We start from the raw sequence: 16,373 nt of genomic DNA on the forward strand, positions 1-16,373 counted from the left end.
CCCCCCCAAGCAGCTTGTGGTGATCAAGTTTTGGGGGCCTTTTGCCCATAAATAAAATTGACTGACTGATACTTATTCATTTAATTAAACAATTTATAGAGCTGCCCATCTTGCAATAGTCTAAGCAGCGAACAAGGATTAAAATCCAAAGCACACACAATATAGACAACAACCAAAACACAGTGATGCGTTGAAAACACACGCAAGATCCAAAAGCAATCCACTTTTACGTTTTTGAACGATCTTAGGCTATGCAAGAGATGCTTTTGTAGAAAGAGCTTAAGACTGTAATTAATATTTTCAGTGGTGGGCTTTTTAAAAGAACTTTGGCCTTTGGCAATCTTTTTTTATTATTATTTTATAATCACAAATGTTTAATATTTTATCAGCAATATATTGTCTGGGTTTCCAACATTTAACTTACTACTACATGTTAAATTCCTTTTTCTCTATCTCATTTTTCTAGCCACTGATAAAAGGTATCCCATGTTCTAAAATATACTGACTCTTCTTTAAAGAGAAAATGAAAATGAAAGAGCATTTTCAGTGTCAATCTATCCATTTCTGCACAATCTAAAAAATTTTTTAATTAACTCTTCCTGTTGGTAAATCTTCATCTTCATTGACTCAGCCTTCCATCCTTCCGAGGTAGGTAAAATGAGGACCCAGATTGTTGGGGGGAAATTAAGCTGACTTTGTAATAATGCCGCTTGGGGTGTGTGTGAAAGCCCTAACAAGCAGGCATATACATAGAATGAAGGCTACTGCTAAGCTTGTAAGCCGCCCTGAGTCTTCGGAGAAGGGCGGGATATAAATGGAATTAAAATTAAATTAATTACAATTTTCCCCATGTTGAGTGAATACAATTCTCACTACATGTAAAATTAGATATATACACTCTTTCTCATAAAGGTAAAAGGTAAAGGTTCCCCCGCACATGCGTGCTAGTCGTTTCCGACTCTAGGGGCCGGTGCTCATCTCCGTTTCATAGCCGAAGAGCCAGCGTTTGTCCGAGGACGTCTCCGTGGTCATGTGGCCGGCATGACTAGACGCCAAAGGCGCATGGAACGCTGTTACCTTCCCACCGTAGTGGTCCCTATTTTTCTACTTGCATTTTTACGTGCTTTCGAACTGCTAGGTGGGCAGAAGCTGGGACGAGTAACAGGCGCTCACTCTGTTACGCGGCACTCGGGATTCGACCCGCCAAACTGCCGACCTTCTGATCGACAAGCTCAGCGTCCTAAGCCACTGAGCCACCGCGTCCCTACTCTTTCTCATAGTTTCCTACAATTATGCCTAACAAAAACAATTCTGGCTTAAAATCTATGTTTTTTTTAGTAATTTTCACTAACCATATGTATATTTCTTGACCAGAAGCTTTTGGCTTTGGGACATGTCCACCAAAAATGGTAATAGCTGCCTGGTTTTTGTCTACATTTCCAACAGTTGCTAATATGTTTTCAAACATTTTTGCTTACCTCACCGGTGTTAAGTGCCATCTGCAAAATATTTTTATAAATTTTCTCTGTACGCCACCGCTTTTATTATTTTAGAATTTCTTTCCCAAAGGCTTTGCCAGTTTTCTACTTCTATGTTCTGTCCAAAATTCTTTGCCCATGTTATCACTGTTTCTTTAAGTTGTTCCTCTTCCATCCTTAAACTTAACATATATTTATAAAGTTTCTTGATCGATCTTGATAAAGCTAATACAATATGCACCATTTGCACATACTATAAACTCTGTGTCAGTGCGCTTCTCTTCATAAGGGCTTCAGGTGTGGGTGTGTCAAGTGACCAGTCGTCAGAGAGAGGCTTCTGATGGGTCTTGTGATGGGGAAGTTTCTCAGGTCAGGTCACCCACACCTGAAGCCTTTATAAACAGAAGAACATGGACACTGACATCCCCTCAACTCAGCTGAAGATGTTGCCTAGCTTGGTAATGAAACTGTCAACGTTGCTAACATCGGATGTTCTTGCTTTGACAAAAGATGAAGAAGCAGCTATTTTATATTTCTACTTCTGTATCACTTTTAAAGTTAAAGTTAGATGAAGATGGGAGGGGAAAGGAAGAATATGCATGGGGGATTAGTTCGACATAATAACATAGCAGCAGAGCACTTTCAAGGTTGTATGTAATAAGAGGCGATAAGAACTGGTGGGTTAAGCTAAGGAGGGAAAACTCACCTTTCAGTCTAATTGGAGAATGTGATTTATGATGGTTAACTAAAGGAGGGAAACTATGCTTTAATATTATTCTGCTCAAGGGAGGCGAATCCAGATTTCGGCTTTAACCAAGTATTGCCGATGTTATGTTGCTCTAATAAAGACTTCCAAGGTAAACAATGCCTCAGAGTTCTTTGAAGAGTTCCTCCATTGGAAGATTGACAGAAACGTTCAGAAACCAACCCACAAGCTTGGAGAACGAACCTTTACTCTCATCTACAGATATTCGCCACTATTGCAAAACTATAAACTCTCCATCTGACAACCGCCATTTCTGCCTAGCTAAATGAATAAAGTAAACAAAGGTTTGCTAGGACCGTGATGTCCCAGATGCTCCTACCTGCAGCCCCGGAACAGACACTGGGAGTTTGATGTTCAAGAAACTGCGGACTAACTGATAGGTTCCAGGTACTCCACCCAGCTGGGCTTGGTGCAAATTTCCAAAGACCGTCATCAAGGTGTAGTTCTTGTAGCTGCAAGGAATCAGCCATGGCTGGTCAGTCGGGGTGGCTAAACATCCATTTACCAATTTCTCACAAAGAATGTTCAAAGAGGGCTCAGACATAATAATAATAATAAAATAATAATAAAATAATAATAATAATAATAATAATAATAATAATAATAATAATAATAATAATAAGGTGGAAAAAGTTGTCGAGAATGAGAGGGTGAAGATCTTGTGGGACTTCCGAATACAGACAGATTGCCATTTGGAACACAACACGCCAGATATCGCAGTCATAGAGAACCAAAGCGTACAATTGATTGATATAGCTGTATCAAGAGATGCCAGAGTCGAAGAAAAAGAACTGGAAAAAAATTACAAAATACCGCAACCTGGCCATCGAAACTGCACGATTATGGATGAAACGTGTAACAGTGATACCCACTGTCATCGGGGCACTGGGAACTATGTCCAAAACCTTTGCAAAATAGATCAAGAAACTGCAGCTTCCTGCAATCACTCCAGCAAAGCTACAAAAAAACTGCACTACTAGGAACATTTTTTTTTATTTTAATCCCATTTATATCCCGCCCTTCTCCGAAGACTCAGGGCGGCTTACAATCTAAGCACAAATTAAATGTGCTTAGCAGTAGCCTTCATTCTATGTATATGCCTGCTTATTAGGGCTTTCACACACACCCCCAAGCGGCATTATTACAAAGTCAGCTTAATTGCCCCCAACAATCTGGGTCCTCATTTTACCTACCTGGGAAGGATGGAAGGCTGAGTCAACCTTGAGCCTGGTGGAATGCGAACCTGCAATAATTGCAGGCAGCTGGTGTTACTTAAGGAGGCATTAGCCCACTGCTCCACCAAGGCTCTTACATTTTAAGGAGATACCTGGTTGATACCTAGGATACTGGCAGCAACCCATGTCAACCATTAGTGCCAGTCAAATTGAGTGTTCAGTTGACGGAGTTTCATGTTTAATGAATAAGTTTTTTTTATTATTATTATTATTATTATTATTATTATTATTATTATTATTATTATTATTATTATTATTATTATTATTATTATTATTATTATTATTATTATACTACACGGGTTATTTCCTTTCCTTTCCACAGTACAGGTGGTCTTTGACTTACAACCGTGATTGGGGCCAGAATTTCCGTTGCTAAGCAAGGCGGCAGTTAGGTGAGCTGTGCCCAATTTTGTGACCTTTCTGCCACAGTTGGTAAGTGAATCGCTGCAGCTGTTAAGTGAATCATGCAGTCGTTAAGCGAATTTGACACTCCCCCCCCCACTGACTTCGCTTGCTGGAAGACAGCTGGGAAGGTCCCGAATGGGAATCATGCAACCCCAGGATGCTGCAACCATCATGAGTACATGCTGGTTGCCAAACCCCCAAATTCTGACCACTGATTGTGGGAATGCTGCAATGGTCATAAGTGCAAGGACTGGCCGTAAGTGTAGGAGATGGCAAGCTAAGCTCAAAGGCAGGGTTAAACACGTTATAAGTCTGGAACTGCACAGCAACTTTTAGTGCTTTTGCATTCAACTCCTGTTCCTGGTTACTTGTGCCTGTTCAGCGACATTGTAACTTTGAACGGTTGCTAAATGAACGGTTGTAAGCCGAGAACTACCTGCATTTCTACCTCCTGCTCAGCCTTGTGGCACGTCTCAGCAGTAATAATAATAATAATAATAATAATATTAATAATAATAATAATAATAATAATAATAATAATAATAATAAGAAGAAGAAGAAGAAGAAGAAGAAGAAGAAGAAGAAGAAGAAGAAGAAGAAGAAGAAGAAGAAGAAGAAGAAGAAGAAGAAGAAGTAGTAGTAGTAGTAGTTGGAAGGGACCTTGGAAGTCATCTAGTCCAACCCCCTGCTCAGGCAGGAAGCCCTATACCATTTCAGAAAAATGGCTGTCCAGTCTCTTCTTAAAAACTTCCAGTGTTGGAGCATTCACCACTTCTGGAGGCAGGTTGTTCCACTGGTTAATTGTTCTCACTGTCAGAAAATTTCCCCTTAGTTCTAGGCTGCTTCTCACCTTGACTAGTTTCCATCTGTCGCTTCTTGTCCTGCCTTTGGGCGCTTTGGAGAACAGCCTGACTCCCTCTTCTTTGTGGCAGCCCCTCTCCAACCAGGCGGCTGAGCCACTGTGCCATTTCAGCAGCTCTAATATGCAAAGTTATTAAGCTCTCTGGGAGGAACAGTACCGTGGTACCTCGGTGCTCAACTGCTCCAAAACTCGTCAAATTGGATACTCAACACATTTTTTGCTACAAAAAAATGAGTACCCCTCATTTGTTTGGCACTCGACGCACTGCAAAAGGAAATGGGGGACAGATGCAGAAGGCGGACAGGGACTCGGCCATGTTGGGAAAGTCGCTGACTTAGGAAAAGGGACAGCTAGGAAGTCCTTCCCAGACGAAACAAAGAGTCACGTGGTAAGTCACATGGTTTGTTTGCTAATCCTTTTTAGGACTCGTTGCACCTCCCAGAACAAATTCAGGACGAGTACCGCGGTACCACAGTAGCCTGAAATGCGTAGTTAAATGTAGCATATATCGGGGAGGTGTTTTGAATTTGAACGACGTGTAATTCTGCAACTTGGTAACTGTTGCTGTCTAGGTCATTCCCATTCTTAAAACGCCCAGTTTTAGCTGTTTGGTTTTTAATTTGTTTGCCCCGGAAAGTGGTGAACGAGTGGCCAGCGAAACTGATTTGCTCAAAGTCCCTGGCAAAGAACTTTTAAAGTTTTCCTGAGCTTTTAATGTCTGAAAGAAAGGACTTGCTTGGGGAGAAGAGAAAAGACGACAATAGGCATTTCTCTGCGCTGCCTTTTGAAACGAAGAAGGGATTTGGCTGGTTTTAATTAATTTGCAGAGGGAAGCCATCATTCCGAGGCCCGAATCAGAGGAGAAGTCAGAAAGGACAGCAGATCTTCAAAAAGAAAAGGGTAGCATGCCTCCTGCCTTGAGCTGGGGATTGGACCGAAAGACAACCTCTCAGGGGCTGCCCCAAAGAAGAGGCAGTCAAGCTATTCTCCAAAGCGCCCGAAGGCAGGACAAGAAGCAACGGATGGAAACTGACCAAGGAGAGAAGCAACCTAGAACGAAGGAGAAACTTCCTGACAGTTAGAACAATTAACCAGTGGAACAACCTGCCTCCAGAAGTGGTGAATGCTCCAACACTGGAGGTTTTTAAGACGAGACTGGACAGCCATTTGTCTGAAATGGTATAGGGTTTCCTGCCTGAGAAGGGAGTTGGACTAGATGACCTCCAAGGTCCCTTCCAACATCATCATCATCATCACCACTACTACTACTACTACTACCTCCAAGGTCTCTTCCCGCCCTTTGATTCTATGCCATGGCAGAGAAATGGCAACTTCCTGGGAGTTTCCCCCCCCCCCTCTATTTAAGGACTCGTACCTTTGCTCAAGATATTGTAAGGCCTGCCTTACAAACTCCATCTGCACCTCCATGCTTGTCCGTATTTTCAATGCGTCACTTGCAGGAACCAGTAGAACATCAGTCATTTGCTTCACCATGGCCCACAAGTCAGCAATGTTCTGCAACAAGCGTGAAGATGGCATCAGATCTAGCAACAAAAACCTGTCGTGAATTTCGATCTGCTGGAGGCTTTAATGAGCAGAATGTGTTTGTTTTGATCTAGGGGTATGTGCTTCGCAGATCTTTCTTTATATTTACAAAGCAAGCAGTTTTGCTCTTAAGTGACAAGACTTCTAATCAAAACGAAATAATCAGGATAACTTCTGGGGCTCAATTATAAATCATACCTTATCCTCCAGTTCTGCCACAGTAGCACAAAGGTCTACCAAATTAGGCTGAAGATGTCCACTCACAATCTTCTCATTGTACATATAAATCTGAAAACAAGAGTAACACTGACAGATATCCACCATAATGCCACAAAGTCCCTCCCTTTTCACGATGCCCTCCTCACTCACACATGCACTGCTTCAATGCAAGATACCTCGATCCAGGCTTGCACTGACAGCCGCTTTGAATGCATGATGGCAACAGAGAAGAAGTTGCTGCCTAACAGCGAACCCAATTCAAAGGGTCAAGGGGTTGTCTGAAGCCCAACAATAAAATGCATTTTTATTTTATGGGGGGGGGAAAAAACACAACAACATGGGTTTTTAGGTCCTTCCTTCAGGCAGGGTTTCCCAATCGCGGCAACTTTTAAGATGCGTGGATTTCAACTTCCAGAATATCTGGCTGAGGAATTCTGGGAGTTGAAGTCCACAAGTCTTAAAGCTGCAATGGCTGGAAAAGGTTGCCTTAAAGCAGACATGTCAAACACAAGGCCCGGGGGCCGGATCCGGCCCGTGAAGTGGTTTCATGTGGCCCGCGAAGCCATCCTGGAAACAATGAGGGAACGGCCTCCACTGCCTTGGCCCTGGCCCAGAGACCCTCCTCCTGCCAGAGACCCTCAGATCTGTCCCACTCCTGCCCAGGCCCCCATAGGCACCCTTGATGTGAAGGATGTAGAGCTGGCCACGCCCACCCAGTAGGCCATACGCACTCTAGCCACGCCCACCCAGTAGGCCACGCCCACCCAGGCCATACCCACCCAGCCCCTTGAGGGCAACCCCAATGCTGATGCGGCCCTCAATGAAATTGAGTTTGACACCCCTGCCTTAAAGTGACTGGAGTTCAACTTCAATGGATGAATCTGGATCTGAATCCAACAGTCCAAATACTCCTAAGCGCACAAACGTATCGTTTTACAATGCCTGTTCATAGCTGATAACAATCCCCAATAACCCTAACTTCAAATAAAATGGGATTTTAGAATGCCACAGGACACCTGCGCAGCTCAGTCTGGCCGGCTGGAATTAGATCCTCAAGACCAGTTGAACCTTTAAAATGACTGGAGCGCTGTATGATTTCCCTTTTGCAAATCTACAAAATCTTTAAGGTACCACAGATGTTTTTGTTATAATAAGAAGGGGGGTGGGGGTGTGCATGGGGAAAGCTGCAGGGAAAAAGTTAAAAGGGAAAAAAAATCAAGATGGTGGCCCCAATCCTGCAGCCGAAGCCTTTCCCTTTACTTACATATACTACAATTGACGCAAATCTATAACTGGCACAGATTTTACAGATCTGCCGTTGGAGAAAAAAGCCCAGAACTTCTTAAAACTGCTTTTGGTTAAAATGGGGTACTCACCTGTCTGGCATAGGCCATCTCTGTGTTATCCAGGGAACTGCGACCTGGTGGAGGCAACTCGCTGACATAACTAGGCTGTTGAGAGAAGACAAAAAGGCTGCTCAACCATGGGTTTCAAAAGAAGAGAATGTTTGTAGCCCAGGGTTGAATTTGGGGGTCTGTGGTGTTCTCTGAGCTTGTTGGTTTTCTTGCAGACATTTTATTACCTAACTAGTTAACATCAGCAGTGCTAGACAGGAGGAGGAGGAGGAGGAGGAGGAGGAGGAGGAGGAGGAGAAGAAGAAGAAGAAGAAGAAGAAGAAGAAGAAGAAGAAGAAGAAGAAGAAGAAGAAGAAGAAGAAGAAGAAGAAGAAGAAGAAGAAGACTGTGGGGGCGGGGTCCTGAGTGTTCTCTGAATCTGGTGGTTTCGTTGCAGACGTTTCATATCCAAACTAGGTTATGTCATCATGTACTAGGTAACATCACTCATGTCGTAACGTATTTTGGACACTGACTACCTCGTTTACTTTTTTCTCTAAGCACCTCCAAAACTTTTTTTTAAAAAAAGCAGAATTCTACAGCCAGTAAAAATATGCATTTGTTTTACCTTACATAATTTGGTGTTCAGTGTTTAGTCAGTGGCCAGCCAGAAATGCTGCTTCTCTGCCTTCTGAAATGCTTACTCTTTATAATTTCTACGATTTTAATTCTTTACGCAAACAAACCCCATGTATGTCATCAAATTTAGAAATTTGTTCCTTTTTAAAAGAAAATCTATATTAAAAAGTATGCAAGTTTTAAAGAAAATAGGAGAGGGGCAGTTTGTTGGTTATATTTGCTGCCTTATTTATAAAAATAAGGAAAGGGATGGGATGGGATGGGAAGGGAAGGGAAGGGAAGGGAAGGGAAGGGAAGGCAAGGCAAGGCAAGGCAAGGCAAGGCAAGGCAAGGCAAGGCAAGGCAAGGCAAGGCAAGGCAAGGCAAGGCTGAATATAGCTATGTTTCTGAGAATGAAAACAAAACATGAGGACTCATTAGTTAGAGCAAAAAACAAAATACTGAGCAAGGTGCTTTGGGGCACATAGAGGTGTCCGCACAGCACCAGTTTGCAGATCTTTAAAGCACCCGCTTCTAAGATCACACGTTTGCCCTACACAGCTGCAGCACAAGCCTGGCAAAATACATGTTTGCTTTCAAGAGCTGCAGATTGGCACTAGGGGAAAACCGACTGAAAAGAATCCCAAATTACAGAGGATTTTTCCATTCCATTGAAAAAAGCACCGGGAAGCTGCCTCCAATAAGTCACCCAGGTGTCTCCAGTCAGGTGCCCCTGTGTGTTTAAGCAACGCGCCGCGATTGTGCACTACAAACCAGATGAAACTCGGTATCGGCGTCTCAATGCAAAAAAAACAAAAAACAAAAAAAAGCCAGCATTTCCCTGCCTCGTATCCATCTCTTGGAGGCACGGATAGCGAAAAGCTTGCAGCACGGTAAAAATAAATAAATAAATAAATAAATAAATAAATAAATAAATAAATAAATAAATAAATAAATAAATAAATAAATCTCCTTGCCGTTTGATTTTTGCCTGAGTAACGAGAATCGCGGTGTTCCTTAAATCATCACAGCCGAAAGCCCAGTGGGTTTAGAAACGAGAATTCTTTTTGTGACAAGCTCTTGTTGTCCCGACCGGCTTGTCGGCTGCAAACTGAAGAATTCCACAGCAGAAAAAAGCCCGCCAGCCGGATTGCAGCTGCCTTTCCCTTTGTTAAGCTTCACTTGTTGCAAATTGCAAAGCCCCGACAGAAGCGTGCATTATTTCATGCAAGCCTTCCGCAGCTACAGCCATGCCAAGGGGCAGGGTGAGCCATGCACGGCAAGTTTTAGGACACGAGTGGAAATAACACTCCCAAGCCCCCTCTTTCGCGCAGCCTCTTTGCTTGAGTGCGGTCCAAAGGGGGCAGGAAGACTGGAGGCGGCGTCTTCTGGGAAGCTCAGACGATGTTCTGTACCAGCCTGCTACCGGCCTTGCAGAAAAGGCAACCCCTTTACAGACGGCAAGAGGCTGGAATACGTCTGCCAAATTTATTACAAAAACAAACAAGACACGAACCAAGATACCGGAGCTTTGAAACACTATCTGAGCGGTTGCTTTCAGCAAACCAGCCCTCCCCACACAAGTCCTTTATAAAGAGTTCAGGGCGTGGCTTCCCTCTCCCTCCTTCCGAGAAGCCCCATTGCCTTCCTCTGTTTACTCCTACTTGACTGCCTCCTGCGTCAGGCGTCCTTGAACAGGGCCAGCTGTGGGTCATCTTCATCCACGCTGTCAGGCTCACACAGCTGGGTCTCCACCAGGTGGGAGGGGCCTGGCTGGGGGCTCTGCGGAGCCTCAAAGCCATCATCAGCAAGTTCTTCAACACCCCCCTCCTCCCCCTCATCTGAGTCATCCGACCCAACTGCCGAACCCACAGGCTGACCCTGAATCACAACAGACGAAAGCCCTGGCTCCCTAGCTGCCATTGAAACAAGATAAATCACAACTGGTCTTTAAAGGTAGTCATCGACTTATCACAGTTCACTTAGTGATCGTTTGAAATTACAACAGCACTGGAAAAAAAATGACTTATGACTGTTTTTTTCCCCCAGACTTGCAACCAGTGGTGGGATTCAGCCGGTTCGCACCACTTCGGCAGAACCGGTAGCTAATTTTTTTGTTGCCCGGAAGTGACATCCACACAGAGAACCGGTTGTTCCCCTATTTGAATCCCACCATTGCCTGCAACCACTGCAGCATCCCCGTGGTCACGTGATCAAAATTCAAAGGCTCGGCAACTGACTCGTGTTAATGACGGTCGCAGTGTCCCCAGGGAGATGGGGGGGTCACTTTTTGCGATTTTTTTCCGACAAGCAAAGTCAATGGGGAAGTCACACGTTCACTTAACAACCTGGTGACTAATGAAACAAGCGAAGTGATTCGGTTAACAACGGTGGCAAGGAAGGTCATGAAACAGGGCAAAATTTACTTAACTGTCTCGCTTACCGACAGAAATTCTGGGCTTAATTGTGGTCGTACGTTGAGGACTATCTGTACTACCCCCCCCCCCAAAAGTAGAAGAGGCAAAAATAGGGAGATAATTGGAGGAAAGTGAGACAAGCAGACCCAAGAAGTGGATCCTTGATCCGCGCGTTATTAAGACTATACAGTTCAGCTAAAATATTTTTCCTTTTAACCAGCCTTTCCGTTTAGTGAGCTGTGCAAACTTCAAAGGAGGCGGGATCGGTAAGTCGCTGGCTTTGAACTACAAAGATCGTCTTGGTAATTGACTTTATTTAAGTGTCACATATGGGGTATTTAAAAAAAAACAGTCCAAAGCTTGGAAATTGGCTTTCTTGCTGACCCGTCTCCTGCTGCGTTTGGATCCGAGCTTTTCAGCCGATTCTGCAAATCCAAGGTATCAATTAAAGCCCTATTATATCTGAAGGATAAGAACCTTTCTCTCATGCAGGCAGGGTGTTGTGGTTTTTTTTTTGTTTTGTTTTTTTGTCGCGAAAGAGTAGCAGTGCAATCTGCAATGGAGAAATTAAACAACTGGCTTTTAAACACAGCAGATGCACTTCCAGCCTCCCGGGCCTTTGACTCTGAAGCCAAGAACAAAACAATCCCATCAAGGCTTCCCAATGCTCTCACAGAGACACACTAAATATCGTAGCAGGCATGTCAGAAGAGAATGAAAAGAGAAGAGAACGACAGATCGCGTTTCAATCTTTTGAACCATTTGGGGAATCGAATTGAGAGGGCTTCCTTGATAGGTATTTCCCACCCCCGCCCTTTCTCTTGAGATTCAGAAACGCCTTCCAACGTGGCCGGGACCTTTGAATATTTGGTCATCAAGGACAAGCAACAAGTTGACCAGCTCAGAAGGAAGATTAGAATTGTAGGATTGAAAGGAGGAAATTTAAACCTTCCCAGAAGTAGCTGAAAGCTTTCCAAAATAGCTTGCCAAATCCATTAAGCTCAACCACCGCAGAGCAGCGAGTGAGCCCACCTACTTTCCAGTACCATTACTTGGGGGGGGGAGGGAAAAACACGTGGACGCTTGCTGCGGCTGTACGCTGCGTTGTCAGTACAAGAATTTCCAAGCGAGAAACACTTCCAGGAACCATAAAGAAAATGCTTCAATGACTCAAAAAGACTTGAATGAAGAGGACAAAAATCCGGCAAACGGCTGAGACATTCAGTCGTTGCTATTTGGAAGACCCTCCGCCAATTCGCACGTGCAAACAGAAAAGGATCTAAACGTTTTTCATGAAAAGCATTTTAAATAGAAAGTGGAAATCGGGGAAATGTATAGCTTGAAATGGGATATCTATGCTGTGATCCTGGGCAAGCCAGAGGATGAATACGAATATTTTAAAAATAATAATAATAAATTTCTAGAAGCAATGGATATAAAGATTTTTTATTTTTTGAACTGCAGAGGCAGAGAAGTAATAAGAGAATAAGAGATTCAGAAAGCTGGGAAGTAGGTACTGGCTTCTCTCAAGCTGAGTCCTAGGCCACACAAACATAAAGAAAACTGCAGAATAAATCATGAAAAAATACGCCCCCGTGTTAGCTGTGGCAGAATTCAGCTGTTCTCAATGTAAAGTTCTGAGCTGCTCAGAGAATAAGTAATTTAAATTTGTATTACAGGAAGGATAACAAAGGTTGCAAATCTTAAAATTGCTAAAAAAAAAAACTACACAACAACCCTGAAGCCAAACAAATAGTACATTGAAGCCAATAATTTTAGGAATGCAGCTACTCCCCCCCCCAAAATACCTGAGTTTCCTGGGTGAAATCCAGAGTGTCTTCTCCAGAAGCCAGCAGTGTATGGAGGATCCGTTGCTTCACCTGTTCCCACTCGACCAGCATTGATTCTCGATGATATTCTTCTGCCATAACAAAGGTCTGGGAAGAAATTGATAAGAGAAGAAAGACAAACCGTCATCATCCCAACTTCCACTTCAATGAAAGCTTGGTAAGTTAGAAAGAAGCTATAAATCGTTTCTGTTATCATCCGCCCAGGAACTCAAAGAATAATCGGCCCTGACTACTGGATGTCTATGCAGGTTCTCATTCCATCCAGGTAAAGATTGTCCCAAAGGTAATAAATAAAATAATCATTTGTATGTACAATTGCTGTTATCAGGTCAGTCCAATGTAGTTTCTTGAACGTAGCTAAATGTTGTTATGCTGTCTGAAAAATTAGGCAGACTTTGACTGCCCACTGACAACCCACCACCAATTGTTAAACGTTATCTTTTTTTGTTTTGTTTATTTTTAAATGATTCTTATTTGTAAGGCTGCTCTGTGGCCGTAATAAAATTACTGCTCTGCTTTTGTTTTAAAGGCAACTGGACTTTCAGGTGTTTTTTTTTAAAAGAACATTTTGCTTCTTACCCAAGAAACCTCTTCAATTCTAACTAACTGGTGAAGGATGAAATGAAATTCCCCACCAGTTAGTTAGAACTGAAGACGTTTCTTGGATGAAAAATATCTTATAAAGAGAAATCAAAAATCCCAGTTGCCTTTAGAATAAAAGCACGCTTGGGACCAGCTAACTGGAGACTAAGGTCCCAATGCAGCTTCCCAGGTGTGCTTATCTTCTCTCTAGTTCAGAATCTCACTGCCCATCAACTCCAAGGCAGCATTAGGTACATTCCCTGCATCTCTGTCACGCTTACAAAATTATTGCCTCGGACTCCACCCTCCGTCTCAATGTCTCTGCAAACTAGAACTGCAGAAGATTCTAAATGCATTTTCCCCTCAAGCTTTCATGGGTTAAGATCATTTCCAGTAACCAAGGTTCTTGGGCTCTGATGCTTTCAAACCGCAGAAAGCAGAATTACGCTAAATGCGGGATGTTCATAATTTAAAGCTCATAATTTATTCATTTTTCTTAAAAATCACATTTGATTCAGGAAGTCCAAAGCGGGAGGACAATTTTGGGGGACTTAATGGGATGGAAAGAAAGAGAGAGATTCAAGAGGTTCCGCAGGGTGGGGGAAAAAAACAACATACCACCCTCTCAAGCATGGAGAATTGAGCCGCGTTTTAAACTTCTGCCAGATGTCTACTATGCTCCTTGATTTCACATCAGTCATCGCTCTGAGAGACAGCAGGGACTTCGTGGTCTTTCTCATTACTGGCTGCCTAATCTTTTATGCTGAAAAAGGCAGGTTGAACCCTTGCTCATTTCACATAAAGCAAGTAAACTAAGTGAAACCAATACTGCAGAATACAGAACAACAGAGTTGGGAGGGACCTTGGAGGTCTTCTAGTCCAACCCCCTGCTCAAGCAGGAAATCCTATACGCGCGCCGTCACCCCAGTCCTAGGCCTTCAGCTGGGTTTTATAAAACCTTTTCACTTTAGGCCTCCGCCGCCGTGTGCAAAAAAAAAAAGGTTCAATCAATCAATCAATTTCAACTTCTCGGGGGAAAAAAAAGATTTCGTAAAGTTGGAATTGATTGAACTTTTTAGTCCCACCCAGTCTGCCGCTAGCACTGCAGCCACGCCCACCCAATGGGCCCACCTGGCACCCGATGATACATAAGTGGGTTTTGGGTTGCAGTTTGGGCACTCGGTCTCTGAAAGGTTCGCCATCACTGCCCTATACCATTTCAGACAAATGGTTGTCCAGTCCCTTCTTAAAAGCCTCCAGGGTTGGAGCAGCTACAACTTCTGAAGGCAAGCCATTCCACTGATGAATTGTTCTATCAGGACATTTCCCCTTAGTTCTAGGTTGCTTCTCTCTTTGCTCAGTTTCCATCAGTTGCTTCTTGTCCTGCCTTCTGGCGCTTTGGAAAATAGTTTGACCGCCCTCTTTTTTATGGCAGCCCCTCAAATATTGGAGCACTGCTATCATGTCACCCACAGTCCTACTTTTCATTAAACTAGACAAACCCAATCCCTGCAAGCATTCTGCATATGTTTTAGTCTTCAGCCCGCCCTCCCCCCCAATTTTCTTTATCATCTTTGTATTCTTGAAGGCAGTCCTCAATTTAATGACCACAAAGCAGTCTGGAATTTCAATCGTAACTCATTACAGTTGTTAAGTCAAGGTACCATATGAACAGATTTGAATTTACTACCATGTGTAAAATGGTTGTAAAGCACATCACTATGGTCATTAAGTAAATCCAGTGTATCCAATGGTATTTAGTCTTTTGCAGTCAGAAAATGGCAAAGAAAATAAAATAAATGCAAATTGTGATCCCGTGGCCACAGGATGCTACAATCAATTGTAAATGCCAGCAAAATATATTAGTAATTTGACATCATTTTCTTCTGGGTTTCTTTAAATTTCCAATTTAACCCATTCTCATGAATAGTCTATAGTCCTAGAAATTCTTCAAAATGACCTGATCTCTCCATATGTTTAAAACTTGGATTTTACATTATTTCCAAATTTATTTTAAATGTAATTTATGGAATGAGGTTGTCTTAACAAAAGTATTTATTTTTTTTACTCAGTTTATACCTACTGGATATCTCTTGTGTTCCAAATATTATGAAGTAATCAGTTTGAATGTAAAAGACTAGATACTGTTTCAGATTTGGTATATCTAAACTGCCATCGAGATGTTACTTATGTTGCATTGTGTATCTGATTTTAGACATTTAATAATTAGGTAAATACTGAAAGACATCTGTGCAGATATTAAAAAACAAAGGAACAGAATTCTGATCGAATCCAGCAATTATCATCCTTTCCAAACAGCGTTATCTCTGTTCCAGTATTTGAGGGGCTGCCACGAGGCAGAGGGGGGGCCAGGTTGTTCACCAAAGGGAAGGATGAGAACCAACGGTTGGAAACTGATCAAAGAGAGAAGCAACCTGGAATTAAGGAGAAACTTCCTGACAGTGAGGACAATCAACCAGTGGAACAGCTTTGCCTCCAGAAATCATGGGCGCTCCATCACTGGAGTTTTTTAAGAAGAGACTGGACAATCACCTGTCTGAGATGGTATAGGTTCTCCTGCTTGAGCAGGGGGCTGGACTAGAAGACCTCCAAGGTCCCTTCCAGCTCTATTCTATTCTATTCTATTCTATTCTATTCTATTCTATTCTATTCTATTCTATTCTATTCTATTCTATTCTATTCTATTCTATTCTATTCTATCCTATTCCTATTCTTATTCTTCCTAAATTTTGTTTAAAAAAATTCAAGCCAATGTGTTCATTATGTTTTCAGTAAAAGATGTAGAGTTTGGTATTGAAATCCAAATTTAAGAATGAAGTGAGACTCAGACACCTAATTCATCGTAAACTAAAACGTAGCTTGCTACTGAATCCATTTTCTTTTTTCTGCTCAACATAAAACCTTACATCCTTTGTAACTTTAGTTTTGGGCACGAATCCGGCATAATGTCATTCATATACGAGCAATATATCTATGTTGCCTAATGTAACACACATCAAGGTAAATGACTGGCTGATTTGGACCCTCTTTGGAAGAACCAC

The 16,373-nt window shown here is 42.6% G+C and overlaps 1 protein-coding gene across 1 annotated transcript in view; it reads right to left on the reverse strand.

The window, feature by feature from the left end:
* NUP93 (nucleoporin 93) overlaps positions 1-16,373 on the reverse strand; it is a 135,151-nt gene that overhangs the window by 27,645 nt on the left and 91,133 nt on the right. The window contains exons 5-9 of the mRNA XM_081335924.1: positions 12,688-12,816; positions 7,887-7,961; positions 6,490-6,579; positions 6,122-6,261; positions 2,564-2,696 (exon numbers count right to left, since the gene is read on the reverse strand). Coding sequence (XP_081192050.1) covers positions 2,564-2,696; positions 6,122-6,261; positions 6,490-6,579; positions 7,887-7,961; positions 12,688-12,816 — 567 coding nt within the window. The remainder of the gene's footprint in view (positions 1-2,563; positions 2,697-6,121; positions 6,262-6,489; positions 6,580-7,886; positions 7,962-12,687; positions 12,817-16,373) is intronic.

This window comes from Vipera berus, assembly GCF_964194415.1.
Source record: "Vipera berus genome assembly, chromosome: 10".
Taxonomy (NCBI): Eukaryota; Metazoa; Chordata; class Lepidosauria; order Squamata; family Viperidae; genus Vipera; species Vipera berus.